The following is a 24,666-nucleotide window of genomic DNA, read 5'->3' on the forward strand; positions in this document are numbered from 1 at the left end:
GCTGAAGTTGGGCTCGGCGGGGCAGCCTTGATCCAGCTGCGCGAGGCGGGTGGGCTGGGGCCGGGGGAGAGGAAGGCGCAGTGAAGGGGTCTGGGTCTGGCCAGGGGAGACGGGAAGAGGGGCGCTCGAGTTGGCTCTTCCCGCTCCCCCGCCCCGGGGCGCGGGGCAGGGGGAGACATGCTGAGCCCGCGCCCCGGCGACGGCCACGGCGGCTGCAGCCTCGGCAGCAGCTTGAGCAGCAGCACCGGCGGGACAGCGACAGCGGGGGCGGCGCAGGCGCATTGTGCCCCGCGGAGCCTGCAGTTCCCGAGCCCCGTGTGCGGCACCGCCACAGTCCGGGCAGCGGCGGCCGGGGGAGCGCTACTACCATGAACTGCCTGGTCCTCCTCCCCAGAGCTGCTCATCCGGGTCGGGCTGGAGACACAGTCTGGGGACCCCGCCGCCGCCGCCGCGCCCCCTCTTCTTTCGGCTCCATCTTCTCTTCCACCTTTTCCTCCTCTTCCTCTACCTTCTCTTCCTGCATCCCCCCCTCCCCCGCCGCGGATCCTGGCCGCCGCTCTCCAGACCCAGGATGCCGGGGGGCAAGAGAGGGCTGGTGGCACCGCAGAACACATTTTTGGAGAACATCGTCAGACGCTCCAGTGGTAAGAAGAGTTGCAGTTCACAACACCCCACTGCTGTCCTGCCCACGCGCGCCCCCCATCCTCCCCATCCCACCCCTCTCCCGGAGCCGGTGGGGGATGCAGACAACCCTACCTGGTGGCTTCAGCTACCAGCTGGACCTGATTTGGGGTGGGGGCAGGAATGAGGTGGTGGTGGAAAGTGAGTGGCATACCCTCCTCCCGTGCGCACCCCCTCCCACCTGTCCAGAACCAGGAGCCGGAGGGAGCTAAGGGGGAGCTGGCAGGGTGTAGGCACGTCTAGAGAACAGAGTTGAGTTTCAGTTTGGTGAGGGATGTTTTCTTGTCCATCCTCTTCCCACACCACCCTCCCGCACCCAAGGAGGTGGCAGAGACGGAACAAATTCTTAGAGTTTAGTTAACCTCAGTGCAAGGTTTCCCTCAAGTTGGGAATGACTGCAAAAGTGGCGACTTCATAAGATTCAGTCTGGCTTTTGGGCCCAGTGGGTACCGCTGAAGGGAACCTTGGACGAGGGAGAGGAATTGAAGTTGGACCTTATGAAGAGGGGACTTGAACAATGGGAAGACAGTTACCATGGTCACATTTGTGTTGAAAGTTTCTTTCTTTTCTTTTTTTAAATTGTGCATTGACTTATAATGATTCATATGATATTTGATTTGACTTAAACAGGAGCAATGTAGAAGGGAAGCAATAGCTTCTGTGCTTTTATAATAACTGGAGAAAGAATTTTAAAAATGCCATTTTACCTTGCTACTGATGTGAAGGTTTTCTTACCTTAAAGTGTCTTTAAAATACCACCATTTATGCATTTATTTCCTCCAAGATGCTCCGAATGGTGATGCTTATATAGTTCACATTTTAAGACCTTGTAAACTTTGCATTTTATGGAAATCTCTAGATCTTCTACTTGTTTTTAATTCTTTTACATAATTTTCAAATTTTATAAGGAAGATATGTAAAGTATCCTTTAAAGTGTCCCCCCCCCCACCCCCACCCCCCTTTAGAGGCCCGTATTTTATTTTGAGATCCCTTGCTTGGAGAATTACGAGAGAGACATTTCTGCATATTGATTAGTGTAGAGCTTAGAACAAAGCAATTGAAATCCTCTCTGTATTTCCATAACTGTTTATTTATTCATTTGCTCATTCATTAAAACAATATATTTTTGGGTGCCTTATACAACAAGACACTCTGTGGGGTCCTTTGGATAAAGCAATGATTAAGACACTTCAGTTCCGAAGAAGTTCCCTGCATAGTGGGTAAGACCAAAGCACCCTCAAATGACAGTAAATCATTAAATATAATTATGCTTTCCCTGAATTAATAGAATATATTATATTAATTCTTATATGAGGATCCCTTCTAGAACTAGGTTTGCACATATTTCCCCTGATTTGGGGACTATATATATTTAAATGTCCCAAGCTATTTTTCATAAAGTTCTGACGTGTAAGTTTATTTCTTCCACTGTGGTCAGTACCTGGTACTATACAAGTCTAGAGTAGACTTTCTGGGTTGAAAAAAAAAGCGAATTGGCCTGATCTAATTTAAGAAACCTATAATATTTTTTTAGCCATTGCAGTGTAATTTCAAATGTGTTTTTGATTTCTATGATGATATAAAGTATAAATTTACAATGGTAGGCAATTTCTATGTTTGTCTATTACCTTTTTGTATTCCTATTATTCAAGACCTCAAGTACAAGGGGATATTACTGTTAAAACAACCAGTTTGGGAAATTTGAAGGTTATTAGAATTAGTTATTTAAAATACGTGAGTCTTATTTCAGCTTTCTCATCCCCTTGAGTTATTTCAGAATAAAGAATAAAACCAAGGGCTCTCTGATGCTCTACAGGGTAACCAGAAGGTCCCAGTTCTTTGACTGAAGTTTACTAATACAGCATCTTTGAAACTTCATATACAGACCAGAACTGTGAGCGGGTTTTTAGATTACCTTTTATTTCAGACATACCATGAAATTGAGACTTACCTTGTGTGGCTTAGAAATATCTGCTTCTGTTGCCTCCATTTTACTTCTGCCATCTAAATGAGTGACTGTTCTGTCTTTTCCACATGTCATGCTTATAATGCTTCATTGGTTCAATGGTTCTTGCCATGGATAACACCTAGTTCAAATGGAAATTTATCTGTTTAGGCATTTTACATACCATCTCTAAGTGCTTATGAGTAACTTTTAATAACACTACTCAAAAGCTCTGAGCTGTGTTTGAAATGTGTTAGGTACTTACGGTTAGTATATGCACAGGTGTATGTAATAAGTACTGGAAAGTCTCAGAACCACTCACATAGGAAGAACCCTGGAAAATAAGAATCACAGTATTAAATTGGTCTACATATTCATGTGAGGGTTCCATTTCTATATGATTTGGCAGAGAAATAAATTCATTCTGAGAAATTGTTTAATTGAGATTAACAGAGAAAATGCTTTTCAGAATTCTCACAGATCGAGTTCATCTCAGTGAAGATTTCACTATTCTCTAAATTAAACATGTCAAACTCACAGCCCGCGGGCTGTATGTGACCCACAATGAATATTTTTGCGGCCCAGCCAATATAATGGTGTGAGCAGGTATTTACAATTTGAAAGGAACTTAGTCTCCTGTCAGATCCAGGATTACTGACATTCACCTTGGGTCAGTTTTGAAGTAATCACTGTGAATAAGATTTCCCTCAAAGCAGGAAAGATAGTAGCAGAGAAGAGATGCAAGTGTCAAGAAGAAAACATTAATTTTATCATTGCTCTTTTTTAAAAAAAATATTTTATTGATTTTTTACAGAGAGGAAGGGAGAGGGGTAGAGAGTTAGAAACATCGATGAGAGAGAAACATTGATCAGCTGCCTCCTGCACACCTCCCACTGGGGATGTGCCCGCAACCAAGGTACATGCCCTTGACCGAAATTGTACCTGGGACCCTCAAGTCCACAGGCCGATGCTCTATCCACTGAGCCAAACCAGTTAGGGCTATCATTGCTCTTATTCTTTTTTTTTTAATGCTGTACTTTTAAAAATAAACCTACATTTCTATGAAAATTGAAGCTTTTGTTTTTTTGCGGCCCACATGAACTTAAACCTTGTTTATTTGGCCCGTGTTAGCCTTTGAGTTTGACATGCTTGCTCTAAATTAACAACATTGAAAGCGAAGTGTTGGTAGAGCTTTAGTGGAAAAAGAAAGAAAAGGAGGCAGTACTCCCAATATGTTTAAGAACTGGAGAGATAGCCTGGGATTGTCTGTTTACCTTTACCCCTTGAAATGCGTGTCTTTCTGATACAACATCATTTCTTTCTTATGAAAAGATCAGATCTTTTAGTGAGAGTCAGATGACATAGAGACATATCCATAGAGATGCACACAGATAAACATATGGACCAGCGTTCACCTAGATACAAAGATAGATGCAGTAGAAAACCCTCTCTTTCTCACACACACAGAAATGTAGAAAGAAACAGAAATACAGAGGGAGGGAGGGAGGGAGGAAGAGAGATTAGACATGAAAGGGAAACAGACACAAAGCAAAAACAAAACAGGCTTATTTGTCCATGGATATCACTAATGAGCTGAAATCTCAGCCAATTAGAAAACCATCAGAGAACCTCTTGATGATGCAGAACCAAAGAGCAAGGAGTGTGGTATATTTGGGTATACTTTTTAAACATGAGGCATTCCTAATATAATTCCAAACTTCTCAGTTGCAATTTCCCAGAATAATGGTGCTATATTCTGTGCCCTAGAGTAGCACTGTAGCCTATTTGCTACAGTTATTTCATACCTCCTGATGTGGGATTTTTATTTTCCTTATTTAGTTAACTCAGTCTGTTATGGGAAGGCATTTCAGATTATTACTGGTGATTCAAAGTCTGTAAAATAAAATAATGAGGGCTATTGAGTAGGATGGATACACACACACTTTATAGACAAATACCAACATATTAGAGATATACTGAAACTCCTTCTTTCAGTTTAAAGATAAAAGGCAAGATCATTTTAGACCAATAAAAGGAATTCACTGATTCTTGGTATGTGATTCCAGTAGGTATAGAGAGCACATTATTACTCCAAGAAGTTGTAAAGGTCAAAAGTATAAAAAGCAAGGTTTAGATACATTATTTTTTTGGCTAGTAGCAGGAATAAATTGGTAGGTAGAAAAAGTTTGGGAACTATATAGTGAGTTCATAACACCATATAAAGTCTCTGGCCCAAAGTGCTATTGACCAAATCTGTGTCTGGAATATTATTAGGCTATCTTCCATTATTTTAATTTCAATTATTTGTGCAAGCTATTCATCAACATATATTAGGCTGTAAGGAGCAGTAAGCTCCTGGGTAAAGGGAAAAATTACTGAAATAAAACAACAGTTTTCAGGACTACTAGGTGGGAATTTTAGATTAGAGAACAAAACAAAACATTTCCAAGGTCTTCAATCTGATTATATCTTTGGCAGCACTTGCTATTCAGATGTCTTTGATTCCTTGAGAAGTCGGCAGAAGTGGTTATTTTGGGTGATGGTGAACTAGGTTGCCATTTTGAAAAATTATAATTTTGAAAATAATGTATTTTTATTAGAAATGGTGAAAAAAATGGGTATTTTGGGTATAAATTTCTTGATATTTTTTTCTTGGAAGATTTTCTTGAACATCGAAACCACTATTCAGGAAATATTGATAAAACCATGTAGTGTTTTAGAAGCATTGGTTTACTCAGATATTATAATGTACCTCTCCACTATGACGATATCATAGAGGTTGAAATTATACTGACAGCTTCCTAAATAATATTTACAAATAAGCCAGAGGATTGTCTTTTGCTTTAGAGCCCACGCTGCATTATATAACAAACGCAGCACTTTCCTGACTAGAGAGCTGGTTATCCCAGGACACTGTCGTCTTCATTAGAATTGAAGACGTTCACTGTTGTCTACCTTTTGCTTGCTTCCAGAAGTAGGGTATGCACAAAATCCATGTACCTAGCCATCTTTTAACTGCCCTACTAACAGAAACATACACAATATTTTTTTTTGATAGAAGGGAGCAGCTATGAGTCTTTTGACAGTCACTGCTTAGATTTCCCAAAAGAAATCCTTTAGTGTAGTCAATATTTATCTCTGGCTTTCATTGTTAACAATAGCTGTTTGCTAGCATGGACAAACAATATGTCCACGTTCTCCAGGGTCTGGCCTAGGAAAGGGTCCTATGTATTCTTCTCCAAAGCTCTGTAGTTAGGATTTACCACAAGAGGTCACTATAGGTGCTGTCACAGGTGAACCAAGGACTTATATTTTTGTTCTGTTTTCTTTCCTTTCCCCCCTCAAGTTTGATGGGAGGTTAAAATCAATGTTGTTAGTTGTTACCCTTAGAAGAAAATATTTAAAATGTAGGACATAGGAAAGTAAAACGGAGAAAAGTATTTATTTCTTTTAATTATGACAATCTTATTTTAGTTGATGGTGACCAGTGTTTTGTGACTGTATTAATGGGGTATTAATAAAAACAATTTATGTGAAGAAATAAATTTAAATAAATTTTAGACTAGCGGAAGATTTACTTTAGCAGATGGTGGTGATAGATATAAAATATAAAGAAAATGCCACATAAATAATGTTCACACTAGAAAGATGAATATACATACATGAAATACAGTCCTATTCTGTACTCAGTGGAAGAGGGAAAATAGATTTTGGCAATTTAGAGACTGCAGGACCAGCCTCAGACCACCAAGTTTAACTTAAAAAATCAAATAACTCACTTGGATTGAGGAGGAAAGTTAACCTTTATCCTGATCTTCTCTAGAAGTCTTTTTTTTTTGTCTACCAGCGCATATATATATATATTTTTGGGGTGGCGGCAAATTAAAGCACAATGAGTTTATTTTCACCTAGTTATAGCACTGAGAAAATAGAGGAGTTTTTCAGTGAAGCTTAAATAATCCCAGAATGAAGTCCCTTAAAAACAACTCCCCTCCTTTTGCTTGATCCTCATACTCTTTTTAATTAATCATTCATTAATTCAACAAAAATGTATTGAGTGCCTACTGTGTGCTAGACACTGATCTAAGCACTGGGGGTGACTAATGAACACAATGATAGTGATTTTTTTTAAAAAAATGTGAGGGCAGTGTACACATTGGTTAAGAGCTATAGGTTCTGGAGGTTTACACTAGAGTCCTGGCTCTGATATTTACTAGCTCTGTGACTTATGTATCTGTACCTAGTTTTCTCCTCTGTAAAATACAAGTAATAATAGTACCTAGTTTATGGTGTTGGAGAGGTAATATGTGCAAAGTGCCAAGAACAGTGTCTGGTATATAAGTATTAGTATCAGTGCTGTTAGTTATTATCATTATTTAGATGTTTAAATCTTTGAATGCACCATCTGTAATTAATGCCTTTACTTCTTGGTCACCCTTTCCTTTTGTATCTGTTTTCAACTGATTTCTCCTATACTGTAATGTTGAAGCTTCCTAGAGGGTTACATACAAGTGAGCATTCCTATGAATCTAAAGGCCTTTTATTTGTTCGTATTTTTCTGGCTTCATAGGATTTGAGACTGTGCTCCACTACCTTCTCCATCTCCATGTTCACCTTTTGGATTTCATGTCTGTACTTCCTCCTGCCCTTTTCCTTGGGTTCTCTTTCTGTTCCCTTTTGCCTCTCCTTTTATCCCCTCCATCCCTTCTTTTTTCTCCTCTCCTCCCTTCTGAAGAGTGAACAGTCATCCATCATCCGGGTTCAACCTTCAGCGGTCTTTCTTACATCTTCACCCTCCTCTTCAGAGCACATTTGTCCTCTGTGCTGGCTCTATCCTCTCCGCGTTCCAGTCCCGGGTTTCCAATGGCCTGTACAATTTCTCCTCTTATACTCTCACCAGTCACCTAAAACTCAACATGGCCAGAACTGAATTTATCATTGGCTTTGGCTTCAAACAGACTTAGTTTCTTTGGTATTTCCCCATTTTTGTGTAAAAGGTTTTGTGATATAATTACCAATCACCTGGGTATAAATTAATTAACTCATTCTGCACACAGCACTTATGGAGGGTACAAAAGAAATACATGGCACCCTCCAGGAGTTTAGGTGGTTAAGAGTGCCATCTCAATATGCCAAGGTTGCAGGTTCAATCCCCAATCATTTATTACTTTTTAGGAAGAGAGGGGAAGGAGGGAGGGAAATAGAGAGGGAGGGAGAGAGATGGAGAGGGAGAGGGAGGGAGGGAGGGAGGGAGGGAGGGAGAGAGAGAGAGAGAGAGAGAGAGAGAGAGAGAGAGAGAGAGAGAAAGATACTTATTGGTTGTTCCACTTATTTTGTTGCTTCTTATTGTGCCCTGACCAAAGAAAGAATTAGATATGGAAAGACATTATCCTACTCATTCCTAAAACAATCTCTCTCTCTACTTGAGCAACAATAGTCAAGGTAACTGGTAATCTTTCTGGAACTCTGTGGAGGTATTTTCAAGTTCAAAGAACAGTGCTCTCAACAGAGCAAAGGCATTTCCATCTTGATGACACAGACTTCTGTCCTGGCTTGAGCCTTTACCTACAGTGACACACTTAGACTCTCCAGGATTATAATAACTACCTTTCAAGGTCACTGGCAAAACTCAGCAAAGCCACAAATGAGCAGATCTCGCACTGTGCCTCATCATAGTAAGGGTTTAATAAATATTCACCTTTTTCTATTTTCTCTAAGTAAGGTAAGTAAGGTTAGGTAGGTTTTCTTTTTTCTTTTGTTTTCTTAACCTGAGGAAAGCAAAGAATTAGGAGTTGATATTTCCATAAACTGGTGGATCTGAGCTTAAAAAGCATTTGGATTCACTTTATCAAGGTTGAAGAAAAAAACACAAAAAGCAAAAACAGACAGACACCCCTTCTCTATGCAACACACGTCTATTACTTAGAGCCAAAGAAACATCAGTTCTCCTCACCTCAGTAAGTGGCAGAGCTAGGAGAAGCTGAAGAAGGCAGAAATATCAGCCTCTTTTTGTAACTGACCCAGTGACGTCTAACCAAAGGAGAGAAATGAATTAAATTTGTGATCTCTAGCTCCTAGTGCATAGATTGTAGAAATTAAAAAAAGGGGGACAAAGCTTCAGAAAATTAATTGGATAGTAATGTATTTAGAAAAGCCTTGCTTGTTTTTCTACCAGGTGTGCAGATTAGACTAGTCTTTTTTTTATTTTTTATATTTTATTGATTTTTTACAGAGAGGAAGGGAGAGAGATAGAGAGTTAGAGACATCGATGAGAGAGAAACATCGATCAGCTGCCTCCTGCACATCTCCCACTGGGGATGTGCCCGCAACCCAGGTACATGCCCTTGACCGGAATCGAACCTGGGACCCTTGAGTCTGCAGGCCGACGTTCTATCCACTGAGCCAAACCGGTTTCAGCTGGACTAGTCTTTTAATTGAAATTCTTCATAGTTATCTTGTCATTAGTGTTCCATTGCCTCAAAAGGTTAACTTCAAAGAAAATATATAATCCCTTCAGAACACACACAATTCATTTGTAAAAACGAGGTTTGTTTATTTGCAGGATTGAAAAATGATGCTGAATCATTAAATATGCAATACTTTTTCCCTTGATAAACACATTATGACTGATTTAGCTTTTATCCAAGATTATATAATTAGTGAATGTCTTATGGCTTTAGGTATTTTAAGAAATTTTATTGTAACAAAATCCAGTAAAAAAATCATCATTATCTGTATTTAGGTAAAGGTTTTTTTTGTTGTTGTTGTATTTTGAGACTATGAGTCCTATAAGCCATTATTGCAGTCATATTTTCCTTCTAATGATTCTGACCAGTGTTTTTTTAAAAGCCCATTTTCTTATGCACAAAACACCAACTATTAAAAGTAGTAACTTTGAATTGTTGAACATTTTTTGGTGTGTTTTGAAATTTTTTTATAACAAAATTGCTATTATTCCTACCACTAGAATTTCAGAAATATGAAGTACCTCATGCATTCTGAACCTCTTTGGGTTAGATGTAAAAATAATGCCATCAAAGAAACACGGAAACTTAAAAATGTACCTTTGATCTCGAAGGAGATGAAACATGGAGGCATATTTTTAAATTTGATGACAGCTGAACACATTTGAATAAATTAACAGATTTTTTTTTTTTGGCGTATTTCAAACTCCCACAGTGATGGTCTGCCTAATGTTGCCAATATTACTATATAATAATTAGTCTCACTGTGTCACTGTCGACACACACACATTCACACACACCATCCTATAAAATAAAAGCCTAATATACTAAGTGTCCAACTGTTCATTCCTCAGTTCGACCAGTCACTATGACGCGCATTGACCACCAGGGGGCAGATGCTTCGGCTGGTAGGTTAGCTTGCTGCTGGAGTCCAGCCGATTGGGACTGGGCGAGACAGGCTGAACACACCCTGGACGAATCAGTGTACTGGGCCAGTTTCAGCCCAATCCCCACAGGCCAAGCCGAGGAACCCCACCAGTGCACGAATCCATGCACTGGGCCTCTAGTTATATATATTTTCTTGTAGAATGTTAGGATACAGGTGTATTGTAAGGACAGGAAAGATAGAGCCTTTTATTCTGTTATTGATATAGTAGAAGGCAATGTACCCCAGAGAAATCAACATTGTGGATGTGGTCATGGCATATAAATTATTTATGCTTTTGTTTAGCCACATGTGCCAAGACTCTATTTAACCCAGGAATTATTTTGTTGTTGCTGTTCTATGAAACTTAAATATATGTATAGATAAAGCTCACCCAGAAGCCAAGATTAAAAAATAATATATACTCATGATTTAAAACCACAAGTTTCCAGAGTGCAGGGAAATCTGCTATTTATTTTATTTTATTTTATTTTTTTTTTTAAGAATTGTCAGTTCTTCAAAGAAAAATATCTAGCATGGTCCTTATTTATATTCCTGACAATGTCTAGCATTGCTCTAATAATTATTCATTGTGATGTGACTTTAAATAGGAATCAGAATATTTATATTTGATTTGATCATGTAACAAGTATTTGCAGGTATATAGACATATTCCCTGATCTCATGGAACTTGGAATCTAGTAGGAAGAGAGGCATTCAAAAAAATTGACATCAAATATATCATTACAAATCGTGTAAGCAATTTGAGGAAAGAAGGGAAGGTGCTGTGATTAAGTGTAAGAGGGACTAATTTTGTGTGGGAGATGGTGTCAGGGAAGGTCTTTCTAAGGAAGTTGTGCCAAATTGAGACCTAAAGTAAGAGGTATCTAGGTGGTAAGCGGGCAGAGGAGGATTTCATGCAAGGAGAAAACATATGAACATATTTATATTTGATTTGATCATCTAAAAAGGAGAGAGAAAGTGACTGGTTAAGTTTGTGAAACTCAAAGGCCAGTACAGTTGGATTGCAGTGGACAAAAGAAGAGTAAGATGGGAAGCAAGGGTGTGGGTGTCTGCTGGGGTCCAACCCCAGCAGGTCCAGGGGTCCCCAAAGGTGTGGATGAAGTCGGCGAAGAAGGAATGACACAGAGACAGCGTTCAGTTGATCAGCAGTCTAGCCAGGATCTCTAACCAGGATCTCCAGCCAAGTTCTGGTCTGGATCTCCAGAGAGGTTCTGCCTAGGATCTCCAGCCAGGTTCTGTGTCCATATTCTCTTGCTAGGTTCTCCAGCCAGGTTCTGTAGACATGTTCCCTCACTAGGTTCTCCAGCCAGGTTCTGTCCAGGTTCTCCAGCTAGGTTCAGTCACCAGGTTCTAGTCAGGTTCTCTTGCCATGTTCTATCCAGGTTCTGTAGCCAGGTTCTGTCTCTAGGTTCTTCAGCCAGGTTCTCTCGCTAGGTTCTGTCTCTAGGTTGTGTGGCCAGTTTCTGTCCAGGATCTTTTGCCATGTTCTCTCCAGCGAAGTTCTTCTGTCTCTAGGTTCTGTGTAGGTTCTGTCTTCTAAGTTCTGTCTTGTTACATCTGTATTTATACCAGTTGATTCCAATCCTATCAATCTCTATTCCAAAGGTTAGGGCGTTTCTTATCTCCATTCCAGGGAGTAAAGATTATGTAGCTTAAGCATGATTGTTCATAGTTAGAGTGATTAATTACCCACCTGGCACTTAGTTAGGAGGTTTTATTCCCTCCCTAACTTCAGGGGAAAATCCCTACCTGGGGAAACAACCTTTCTCAGAGCCCTTGGTTAAAACACATAGTGCCAAGAAGGTGAGCAAACATATTAAGAACAGTATGCCATATATGCCAGGTCCCTTGAAACAGCAAGCATGGACTGGCTCCCGGCAGGTGTCAATTAGGCACCTGGCTATTCAGGCCCAGGCTTTTGCAATATAGCCCAGTGCAGTGGTCAGATCTGACCACAAGAGTAACCTGTTGTGTAACCACAAGTTGGATTGGAGGGAGAAGGAGGGATGATAGGGGACCAGCTAGGAGTCTATGACTATAGACTATGACAATAGTCCAGGCAAGAGATGAAGGTGGCATGGCCTGGGATGGCAGCAGTAGAGATGAAGAGAAGTGGATGCATCTAACATGTTTTTGTTCTCTCTCTCTCTCTCTCCTCTCTCCTCTCTCCTCTCTCCTCTCTCCTCTCTATCTCTCTCAGAATTATTAGGTTTAGTGATATATTGGATGTCATGAATGAGGGAGAATAAGGATAACTTTCAGGGTTTTGACTCAAGCATTTGGGGATAAATTGATAGATCGAGGTATGGAAGATTTCCCTGAGATGGGGGAGAACTGAAGACAGCCAGATTGGAGTGATGCTTGTGGAGATCACCTGCATCATCACTTTGTCATCTAGCTTCCTTTTCATTCCCTTGAAGTAAAAAAGAATGCAACCCAAGGGAGCCTTATAGTGTGGCCATGTACAGAGGTGATTCTAATTATGGACATTCAGAAAAGAGTATCCCAGGCCAGGCAATTAGCTTAGTCAGTTTATTCTCGTGGATTAGAAAATGTAGCTTCAGATTTTAATAAGAGCCCCATTCAGTTGAGAAACTAAGTAAGTTGTTAAACAAAACCAAAATCCCAAACCAAAACCTGACTTTGTAATGAATATTTGACAGTCAGCATTGTCGAGATACCCTCTTCCATCAATCTCTTATAGAAAATGTTAGTGATTATTGCTACCTGGATTTTATTGTGTTGCTTTTAAGCTTCAAATTTCTCTTCTTGATTTTTGGAATGTGCATTTTGTAGCTTTTTGAATCAGAGGATTGTGGAGGTTGGGGTAACTTGGAGCTTGAACACCTGCCCTCAAGTCCCTCTTGGAGGAGCAGGGATCTGGGAGAGCAGCTTGATATAGCCCCAAGCCAGGTTCCATTTCCCTCTGCTGGAGGGGCTCCGTGCAGGGTTTTAGGGTTTTTGGGATAAGAGTGATGATTTCTGGCTGGTGCTTCCCCAAAGTAGGACTAAGTGAGGACAGTCAGTGGGAAAATCCAGTTGACTTTCCTTGGAAGCCGCCCTAGACCTTGGGAAAAATTTAAATGAGCGAAAGTGTTTTATTCTTTCCCTTCACCTGCACTCCATGTCTCTTTGTCAGCACTCTAGAATTCTTTTGTATGTCTTAGCACTTCTTAAAATATCTTAAAACTTCTCTGTGCTAGTGTTCTGCATTATATCCCCAGGGCCATTTGCATAACAAAGACGGGGTGGGAAAGGGAGGAGGAGAAAGATTTAACCTTCCTCCCCATCCTTAATGTGCATGAAATTTCTGGATTGGAACACACGGTTTTCATAAAAGCAAAACAAAAATAAACCCACAAAACTGTCCAAATCATGTCAGATACAGGTATTTTTGGAGCAGCTCAGAGGAAAACATTCTTTTATTGGAATTGTTGTAGACAGGAAAGAGACATTCACAGACTTTCATTGACTGCATATAACTTCTCTTCTTCCAGAAATTTCTATCAGCCGAATTATTGAGCAGCTTGCATATGATCTCCTTTAGGAATGGAAATAATATGCAGAAGTATTGAGTTGATGTGGTTATTTTCTTATTGTCTGAAGGAATAGTACCGTAAAAAGGAAGTGCTTCTTTTATATTATAGCAAAACAAAAGCTTAGACAGCAGTTGGGAAATATAGCGGGATACAATACCAAGTCTTAGACAGTGAGGCCTGGTCCTGGTGTTTCCCTCATCACACACCCTTTTCCCAAGTTCGCTGAGTCCTTCCTTTAACTTCCCTGGCCTGCTTTCCCATTTATAAAAAGGAAGGAAAGGATGCACAAGATGAGTGCATTTATGAGCTTGGGGTCACCTGATGGTCTTGCTAAATTCCGGTGGGGGTGGGTCCCACATTCTGTATTGCTGATAAACTCCCAGGCGATACAGGTCCACACTTTGAGTAGCAAGGTACTAGATTAAAGTTTTCCAAAGCTGCCTGAGCATGAGACTTTCCTCCGTGCCTGTATTTTTTTGTGTTCTACCCAGAGGGAGTCTGTTCAGCGTGCCTGCATTAGAGTTTAGCAATCTGTATTTTTGACGCTCATCCCAAGATTCCCTTGCGGCTGCCAGCATTTAGGAATTGTTGCGGTAGTAAATTAGAGCTTCTCCACCCTGGCTACCCAGAAGAACCACCGGAGAAGATTTCAGAACAAATACTGATGCCTGGATCTTATTATTTCTGTTTCCAGTATCAACTCTTTACTCTATTGCTTATTTCCCCCTTGAGTGTTGTCACAGTTCTCTGGTTTTTAATTTTTATTTTTTGTATGCCTCATAATTTTTAATTGTATACTGGCTGTTGGGGTGACACATTGTAGAGATTTTTGATTTAATTATTTTTCCTCTGAAGAGGGGTGCATTTTATTTTAGCAGGTAGTTAAATTATTGGTGGGTCACCTTGATTATGATTTTAGCTGTGTGTGTGTGTGTGTGTGTGTGTGTGTGTGTGTGTGTGTCTTTGTGTATGTATATGAGGGAAGGAGAGAGAGAGAGAGAGAGAGAGAGAGAGAGAGAGAGAGAGAGAGAGAGATTCACTCGTCTATATTTTTTATCTTACTTAGACCTTTATCCTGGGACTTCTTTCCTACTCCTAAGCATGGCCTTCTGTGGCTTAAATGGAAATCTTGAGGAATTTACAAAGCTTCTCTAGCTTGATAGGAATGAACTCTGAAATTTGTCTTGTAGCCTTGGGTAGGCTGTGAAATTTCTGCCTGCTTCTTAGCCTTCTAGTCATTTCTAGACTTGAGTTCCTTAGTAGTCTTATCCTGTGTATGAACAGATAAGAATTTGAGGTAAATTCATGTATAGATTTATGGCTCTTTATGTCAAAGCATTCTCCTTAACTTTAAGCTGCTCTGACAGCCCCAAATTATGACCTTTGACTTTTCTGCTTGAAATCTCTCACTCAGGAATTGTACAAATTGGGAAGTGTTCACAGGGGAATGGACAATTCAATGAATGTTGCATTTAATGTACTTCCTTTTATTCAAGGATTTGTATTTTTCAGTTTCTTCCTACCTTTGTTTGGTTTTCAGTGCTTTGAGACAGATTTCCCTTAATATTTTGTCCTTTACTTCTTGATTTAGCATCTATTCTGCTAAATGGTAATTGGTTGTCACGTAATTGTTTTACTGAATATGTAAGTGTTTTGAGAGTAAAGGGTATGGTGTGTTGATCTCCATTCTAGCCAATTAATAGTGCCCTTTACTTAGCAGCTACTTAGTAAATGTTGAATCAGAATTTAAACTTAAAGTTCTCTACTCATAAGTTAATTTATCTTTTTAGTACACTACTCTGAATATAAGTTCAAAAGAGTTTATTTCAGGTAGATATTTTGAGTATTTTGAAGTGAAGTATTCCTTTTAAAAGTTGTAATCTTTTAAAATATTTACTTTAAAGTATTTTTCATTTTTATATCTTAATATTTTAATTTTAATTCAGTCTAAATATTGCTAAAGTTATTGCCTAAGACTATTGGACCTTTAATCAAGGTTGATATTAAAAGGTATTATTTTTATATTAATTTTTATACATAAAGAAAACCACTTCTTTATGCAAAATAGATCAGAGATGGTTCTTTATTTAGACTAAAGAGAGTTTCCAAATTTTGTGTACCATATGGTCGAAAATAACATCTTTAAATAATTTTATTTTAAAAAAAGAACTCTTCAATGTTATTTTAAATTAGACTTTTTAAGATTAATCGAATTTATTCCATCATGTCCAAAATTATATTAATAGAATTTTTGGAGGAATCACCCAAGTTTGCCTCTGTTATCAAGTCCAATATTCTCAATTTGTGGAGAAGTGACTGTAGCCCCAATCTTAATAAATTAACCTGTTTTTAGGTATAATTATTATAGTCATTAACATTTTAATATTAACCATACTTTGTCTTCAGTATACTTGAACAGAAAGAGGTATTACATAAACTGACTTTTCTGTTCAATGAAGTTTTTAGTTTGTATACAGATCTTGTACTTACTGCAGATCTCATTTGATGATCATGCTAAACTCATTATGTCAGCTTCAAGAATAGGTTTTATTATTTGTACCATAGAAAACCATAGTTGCATTTGTCTATCTTTATGAATTTGTTTTTTTGATTATTTGAAAGAAGTACATTGATAAATGAAGCTAAAAACGTCCTTTTTTTCTTTCTTCTTCAGAATCGAGTTTCTTACTGGGAAATGCCCAGATTGTGGATTGGCCTGTAGTTTATAGTAATGACGGTTTTTGCAAACTCTCTGGGTATCATCGAGCTGACGTCATGCAGAAAAGCAGCACTTGCAGGTAGGTAATAGAACAGCTCAGGAGCATTTTCTGAAGTTTAATGTTGAATATGGCTAAAAGGCTTAAACTGATTTAAACAGTGACATAGTGGTCTATAGTAATAATAGAGGAATATGCAAATTGTCTGGAACACCATTGCAGTAACAGTGATGACCCAATAGCAGGCTGCGTGGGGCGACAAGGCCAGCAGGGGGGTTAGTGAAGGACAACCAAACGACTGAACAGCAGGCTGCATGGGGTAACCGGGCCGGCAGGGGGGTTAGTGAGGGATGACCAAATGACTGAACAGCAGGCTGTGTGGGGTGACCAGGTCGGCAGGGGGAGCAGTTGGGGGCAACCAGGCTGGTGGTGGTGGGGGAGCAGTAAGGAGCGACAAGGCCAGTGGGTATGTGTGTGTGTGGGGGGCGGCAGTTGGGGGCAATCAGGCCAGCAGGGGTGGGCAGTTAGGGACAATCAGGCTGGCAGACAGAGGCAGTTAGGGGTGATCAGGTTGGCGGGGGGGTGGGGGGGTAGTTAGGGGTAATCAGGCAGGCAGGCAGGTGAGCAGTTAGGAGCCAGCGGTCCCGGATTGTGAGAGAGATGTATGACATCCCCCAAGGGGTCCCGGATTGGAGAGGGTGCAGGCTGGGCTGAGGGGATCCCCCCCCCCATGCATGAATTTTGTGCACTGGACCTCTAGCTTATAATAAATATACATTTGGTCTTCAACCTAAGTCCTGGCACAGAGCTCCTAAAAGGCTTGGCATTAGAACAATAAAGGTGCCTTTTGTTATGTTAATAAGGTGACTATTGGAAAACCCTTAGATAATCTGAGGTTGAGGATGGGGTGCCAGGAGAACCAACCACATGATTAGAGGGAGGTAACTTTTAGTATCCCCCACCCCCATCATCTAAGAGAGGGGTTGGAGGTTGATCAAATGCCAGTGGCCAATGATTTAATCAGTGGAAACTAAATAATGAGGCCTCCATAAAAATTCAAAAGGACAAGGTTTGGAGAGCTTCCTGATTGGTGAATATCTCGAGGTGCTGGGAGAATGATGTGTTCCTCACTCTTTCTCCATACCTTGCCCCTTGCATCTCTCCCATCTGGCTATTCCTGAGTTATAGCCTTTTAAAATCAGTAATCTAATAGGTAAAATGTTTCTCTGAGCTCTGTGTGCTGCTCTAGCAAGTTAATCAAATCCAAGGAGGAGGTTGTGGGAACCTCTCATTTATAGCCTGTCCTTAGAAGTACAGGTGACAACCAGGGCTTGTAACTAGTGGCACCTGACGTGTGTGAGTGGGGGGGCTGTCTTTTAACCCGTGGAATCTGATGCTAGCTATTTCAGAGTAGATAGTGTTGTGATTGAGTTGAATCATAGGATGCCCAGCTGGTGTCCCAAGAATTGCTTGTTGTTGGTGTGGAGACCCTCCCACTTGTACCACACACACTGGAATTGGTACCAAAACCTATTTACTCACATGCAAAAACTATAGGGTATAACTATAGTTATATTAAAATATTAAGGAGACTAAATTGTCAGTAGAAATATACAGCTGAAGAGCCATTGGTGAAAACTTTTGCAGAGAGAAGGATTTTTGCATATATGTGAATGTATGAATTCATCCAATAAATATTTTTTGCCAACCTATTATGAGCCAGGAACTATCTGAAGTGTTGAGTGATCAAAGGAGCATCCTACCTCAGGGAAGCACTGATGGGTGCTAAAACTGTCTTGAGCAAAGTAGGGGAAACAATTCCCAATCAAGTAGGACATGGCTCATGAACACTTAAAGAACATCAAAATAAAGTTCTTAGACCCTGTGTAAATCATACATACTTTGTAAAGTTCGTACATTATACCATTGCTATTTTGTTTGACTTATGTAAAACAGATTCTGGCATTTGTATTTGTAAGAATTCTTTCAAAATATGCCATATCTGTGAGCTTAAAGAGTGTATTGCAAAAAAGATCATAAAAAAGAAAAGGAAATTCTATGTAAGGAACCAATTTAGAACTGACAGCTTTTCACAATATTTCAATACTGAGATGGGATGTGTTTCCCTTGAGCTAATTTTTCCTTAAAGATCTCACTTAACTAAGCACCAAAATCATGTTATTTTAGAACTGTGAGTGATCTGAATTATTTTCTATTCCAAACCTTTTGTTTTTCAGAGAGGAAGACTGAGGTGGAGTTTTGTTATGTGATTTGTCCATGGCCACTCACTCAGAGTTGTGACATTCTTTTGAGTTAATAAAGCTATTGTTATAATAACCATAACCTGCATGTCATTTTCCATACGAACTATTATAAACCTACTTTTGCCCACTCCTGTTCATTCTGCTTCTTCACAGAAGGCAAGGATTTCATTGATACCATGAGTCTAAACCGGGCTGCACAGAGGAATCCCTTAGAGAGGTTTTACAAAACACAGATTCTCATACCTCGCCTCAAACCTATTGAACCAGAATCACCCAGGGTGGGTGTGTGGGGGGCAGGGATAAGTACTTTTAACTGTCAGCTCAGATGGTTCTGATGCTTATCTAGATTTGAGAAATAATCTGTTGAACCATCTTCCTTTTTCTCTATTAAATCATTCTCATATCAAATCTTCACTCTCTGGTATGAAATTGGTAAACAGGCTGATGAAAAACTATGGCCCCTTATTGAAAAACTCAGTAGTACTGATGACTTTTGTGCCTTTTTATCTGTTGGGTAGATATTAGCTCTTGGCCTAGCAATTTTGCTAAGGTGTGTGTTGTAACTTCTGGGAGGTTAAGGTTTGTATTGAACATCTGTCTCCCTTATGTCTTAGAAGGGTTTAGGGTAGAAAAAGGTTAGTTTTATGCTAGATGTTACCTGTGGAACAGGCTCTATAGAAAATTCTAGGGAATATAGAGGCTCCCATACCCATTTCCTCTTCTTGGACTTTAGACATCCCATCATCATACCCATGCCTATTTCAGGTGCCTGAAGGTATTTATGATTTTCTCAACAAGATATGGTTTTCCTCCTATGACTCCCATTAGTTCATCATGTGGCATTATCATCTGGCCTTAAACTAACTAGCTTTCCTTTTCCCTTGGGTTTTTATTGCTATTGTTTCTGTTGTCATTTTTGTTGTTCTATGTGGATCTATTGTGAAGTCCATGCTTCCCGTATATCTATGCCTCCACACCTGTCCCCCTCGCCCCCCCCCTCCCCATTTTCTTTGGCAGGTGCAATTTTTTCTACAGAAAGTTCACTTAAAAAGTGCTGGCATATTATACAGCATTAGCATATTTTATCTTCTAAAAGAATTGTTTTTTCCTTGCTAGCACCAGTGCCAGATTATAAATGCGTCAAAAGTAAGGATTCCATCTTGCTCACTTTTGCATGCACTGCAGGACACAGTTCAGTGTTTTGTGTCAGCATTTGTTGAATTAGATTGGCTTGTTTTGCAATAAACCCTGACCTAGACCTCACATGCCTCCATATAACATGCTTTTATTCATTGTATTTCATCCCAAGTGCTATGGTATTTAAGGTGGGCGAGGGAGCAGAGAGCTTTGGATTATGTTATTCTTTTTCATTTTTCATTGTGGGAAGATGTCTTGCCCCAAGCTCTGTTCACTATTTTTAGTGACTATTTTCAAAATGTTAATATTCTTTTTTTTTAAATAGTATGTTTTTATTGATTTTCAGAGAGAGAGAGAAGAAAGGAGAGGGAGAGAGATAGATAGAAACATCAACATTGATCCGCTGCCTCCTGCATGCCCCCTACTGGGGATTGAGCCCCAAACCTGGGCATGTGCCCTGACTGGGTATCAAACCATGACCTCCTGGTTCATGGGTCGACACTCAACCACTGGCCAGGCCATATAGCTTTTTATTTTTTATTCCCTGTGTAAATCTATGAAAGCCTTTGAATATGAGACAGAGGAAACAAGGAGGAAAGAAGAAAATTATATACACGTTTAGAACTGCAGTGTTAATGGCTAAAAGTTATTGTAGAGTTTTAGAATAACTGAATTCCAATTGAATATAGAGATAAATAATTTGACAATGAGGATAGCCTTATAAATAATTCAAAGAATTTTATTGATTATCACTATCAATGATATAAGAATAAGAAAATACAAATCCGTGAGTGTCAGTTTGTGTGGAAAAAATATGACACTGTATTCTGGAAAGAAAAGAATCTTCTCTATATAGAAGTTGCATTAGATGGATTAAAGTAGTAACTGGGTAAAGATCCCAGGTTTTATTGTTTAATTGTTCAAATATGAAATGTTTTATCGGAAAATAACAATAGCAATTTATAATTTTACAATATGAAGAGGCTAATATGTATTATTTTTGTTTTCTTATTTTTTTCCTTTCCAACCCTTCCTCCATCAGACCAGATGCACAAAATCTAATGAAACATATCTTCAGTTTGTCTCAATATTATCATTATACTCCCTCTGGGAAGTTCTCTATTTTATTAAATTTTCTTTTATTTTTTTCCCTTTGATCACATCCCTTGTCCTCTTTTACAGTTATTCAAAGTGTGTTTATTGTATGTATTTCTAATCTGTCTCCTATTTGTTTATTAAATATGTGTATTCTTAAATGTTGTTGCTTTGTGCTTGTTTTTAAGACCCACGCAATTCATACTGTGCAATAAGATTTATAGTTTCTTACTTTTTTCACTCAACATTATGTTTTTGGGAATTTTTTTATCCTCATTGGAAGAGTGAGAATATTTTTTCCACTGATTTTTAGAGAGAGTGTGAGGATGGGGGGAAGGGGAGAGAGAGAGAGAGGAGAGAGAGCAAAATATTGATGTGAGAGAGACGTGCTCTTTACTGGGAATTGAACCTGAGATCCTCAGGTTTGCAGACTGACACTCTAATCACTGAGCCACACTGCCAAGCGTGTTTTTGAGATTTTTTTATGTTGCTATATACGATATCCTATTTCATTATGTTTATTGTATAGTGCTCCTGTGTCTTCATAGCCTTAATTTTATTTATCTATTTTGTTAGTCATGAACCCCAACTTCTGACATTTTGCTGTCTCAAACTACTTGGAGATAGACATCCTCATACACATCTTCTTGTGGCCCCATGTGAGAAGTTGTCTGTCTTTGTCCAGAAATAGAATCACTGGATAGTAGACTGTATATAGGATTTGTACATTAATTACTCTCAGATTGCTGTCAAGTGGCCTTCTGTTTCCAAACTCACCACCATGAGTAAGGGTTTCAGTTTCCCTACATCCTTGTACTTCATAGTAGCATCTAAATTTCTATTTTAATACATATGATGTATTCTATGTATTGTCTCATAACTAAAATTTAAAAAATTCTCATGACACTTTAGGGCTCCTAGAATTTAAAGTCTAACCCATTTTATTGTGTAATAATTGCATTTCAAGCCTTTGGATTATTTGGATGTTTACTGAACACAAAACATATTGCATGTATAATGGAGATTATAGGTTTTGGGGGAATGGATCTAAAGCATATGATCTTACCTCATGAGCCCTAGGAAACCCTGACATTCGAGACACACTATCACAGGCTAGGTAGAAACCACATCAGCATTTTAATCTTTTATTAACCTGAAACGTTAAAGGCCCATCTGTTGTTGTTTTTAGGATAGAGGGGTGAGGAGAGCAATCATGTAGGTGGGGAGGATTGGAGTAGATAGATGCTTTCAAAATCATTTTTTTTTTTCCTCGAAGGGCCCACTAATAATTCTTTGTCCATGCATCAAATTAGAGAAGGAAGCAGAGGTATTAAGAGACACTTTATTGGATGTATTTCACAGGTAGTTTTACTAACACAGGATTATCTCAGCCAATATGAGCACATTACACATGATGGATCTCAGTCAGTCTGGTTCCATTTGGCTGCGGTCTCTGCTTTGCACACAGTGGCACTGAGGGGAAGTGTTGGAGAGCCAGGTGCTCAGTGATGCTTATGCTCCAAGAGTTAGAGATGTCCAGGGCTATCCCTCCCTTCCCCCAGTTACATGTCACGGGTCGACTCTTTATGACTATCTGAATCCTTCTAAACCCATATAACTTAATGGACTGTGAAACATTTTGGTTACAATCTATGATACGAAATAATGCTTTGGTTTATTCCAAAATTATCTGTGAGATTTTGAGAGCTGTGTTCTTATTTGTTTCTAAATTCTCCTTCTACTCTCCCTCGCAGGCCTCTTTTTGACCCCTGGGCTATAGATCTCAGCCCATCCTCCATTAACTCGGTGATGATTTCACTGTTGTGGCTGGTTCTGAGCTGAGGACCACATTTGCCAGCTAACTGCATTAAGTCAATCTGTGATGAAGCATTTGCTAGCCTGTGAACTACACACACTGTAGATAGTATTATTTTCTAGTGGTGACTGAATGTGGTATTTTAGTTCAGGAACATTGTTCAGTCATTAACAGATTGAGCTAGATGGCAGAACTCATGATGAGGTTGTACATTCTTTTTTAGTTTGGAAGTTCCTTTGCCCCTTGAAAGTCTATCAACATTATAGCCATTCTTACTGCGAGTTCTCATAATGAGACTTATTTGTGAGATTTCGATGGCAGAACAAGGGATCCAGGAATAAATAGTAAATGCTGCTATAAACCGAAGTCACCTGACCCCAGAAGTTTCCTAGGACAGAATATACATGAAAGATATATTTTTTTTCATTCTAGTTTTAATTATATTGTGAAATTTAATACATATTTTTGTGTTGAATAACTCAAACAGTGTAAATCATGGTACCTGTTCCCACAATCATAAGTCAATAGAGAAGATGTGTATAAAAATATAGAACAGGAGACGGAAGATGGCGGCGACACAGGCAGACGCGTCCCAGGTCCCGTCCCGGAGCCAATGGAGTGAGCAGCTGAAACCAATAACATCCACCCCGAATTGGCGAAATTGCTCAGCTGGTGAGACAGTTTGCAGCCGGGAAGAGCAGAACTCCACTGTGCTGAAGAGAGGGAGAGGGTGCGGAGGAGTGGAATCTGGGGAGAGACTGAGGAGAGAAGGGGGGGCGGGAGAGGTGGCAGCGAATTGAATGCTGAGACACCCCTGAGCCCAGGACTGGGGCAGCCATTCTCTAAAAGATATATTGACACCTGCTTAGGCAAGCTGGATATGGGTTAGGCCAGGCCGGAGGAAAATTTCTTCCTTACTTTCAAGACCAGATCTCACCACCACTTAGTTGTGTGGCAAGAGAAGTGGCCAGATAACCCAGGAGCAGGTCCTGGGTTGAGTTTATGCTTCAGCCTCATGGGTTAGCAAAAAAAAGAAGACACAAAATGATGTGCATACCCTTTAAGACTCAGTGACCTTGCCCATTAGCAGGTGTGGCCCAACCCCATTCTAGAATTGTAGGGACACTAGGGAGGGTGGTGGGGCTGGAGTGGCCTTCTAACCCCACTCCTTAGAAGCATTCCAGTAATCACTCAGCCATTGTACCGCACATTCTAACTGGCAACTTCAGGTGCATTATTCTTTAGACCTCACTCTCTGAGCTGAGTTAACATCATCATTTTACTGATGAGGAAATGAAGAACCAGAGGGGTTCTGTCCCTTTCTTGTGAATCATAGTCCTGCGAGTGCAGTGCTTCTATTATATTTCTACTGCTCAGTGTTACCGCAGAGATAGATCGCTTCTGTGCATTGCACGTTCCCCTCCAATAAAATGAACAGTGCAGTTGTAGATGTCATTTATAATATCAATGGAACAATGTAAGAGTCAAAAGACTCAAAAAAAGTATTCAGATTGTAACAGTGTGGGATTGTTTTCTTAAAATGCCTTTGCATTCTTAGGATAGGAGATTTTAGCATTGGGAGGGCTAACATGATGAAGAATATACTATGGAATTTTCATAGTTTACTTGAAAAATTGCTGGTTTGCATTTTCTCTTCAGATTTTTGGCTGAATCAAATGTGTGTTGTAAGTGGTATTATTACATCAATTTTAAAACAATCTTTTTTTAAGTTGTACCTTAATTTTCAATCCTGTTAGTTTATTTTTCAAATTATTATCCTATTTTCATCCTGCATTTTCAATTATAATATTCAAATTTCCCTCCAAGTTTTTCTGGTGACCAGTTGTGAATATTGTGTTTTGGTTTATTGAACTATAGAACCCTGACATTTAGTAATAGGAGTAAAATGGTTTTTCTTTTATGTTTCTTAAGACCACAAACATTTAGTTAGCTTAATAATTATTTTTTGTTCTTAATGTTTTCTTTATATTAAAGAGTGTTTAGATTAAAAACAGTCAATTATCATTATTATTATTTAAAAAACTGATTGAAAGGTTCA

The 24,666-nt window shown here is 39.4% G+C and overlaps 1 protein-coding gene across 1 annotated transcript in view; it reads left to right on the top strand.

Annotated features, from left to right (window-relative positions):
* Positions 1–571: 571 nt before the first annotated feature.
* KCNH5 (potassium voltage-gated channel subfamily H member 5) overlaps positions 572–24,666 on the top strand; it is a gene marked incomplete at its 5' end in the record, with an annotated part of 249,833 nt that continues 225,738 nt past the window's right edge. Inside the window, 2 exons of the mRNA XM_081093539.1 lie at positions 572–644; positions 16,253–16,376. Coding sequence (XP_080949665.1) covers positions 572–644; positions 16,253–16,376 — 197 coding nt within the window. The remainder of the gene's footprint in view (positions 645–16,252; positions 16,377–24,666) is intronic.

The sequence above is a fragment of the Myotis nattereri genome (assembly GCF_964212035.1).
Source record: "Myotis nattereri genome assembly, chromosome: 1".
Classification (NCBI taxonomy): domain Eukaryota; kingdom Metazoa; phylum Chordata; class Mammalia; order Chiroptera; family Vespertilionidae; genus Myotis; species Myotis nattereri.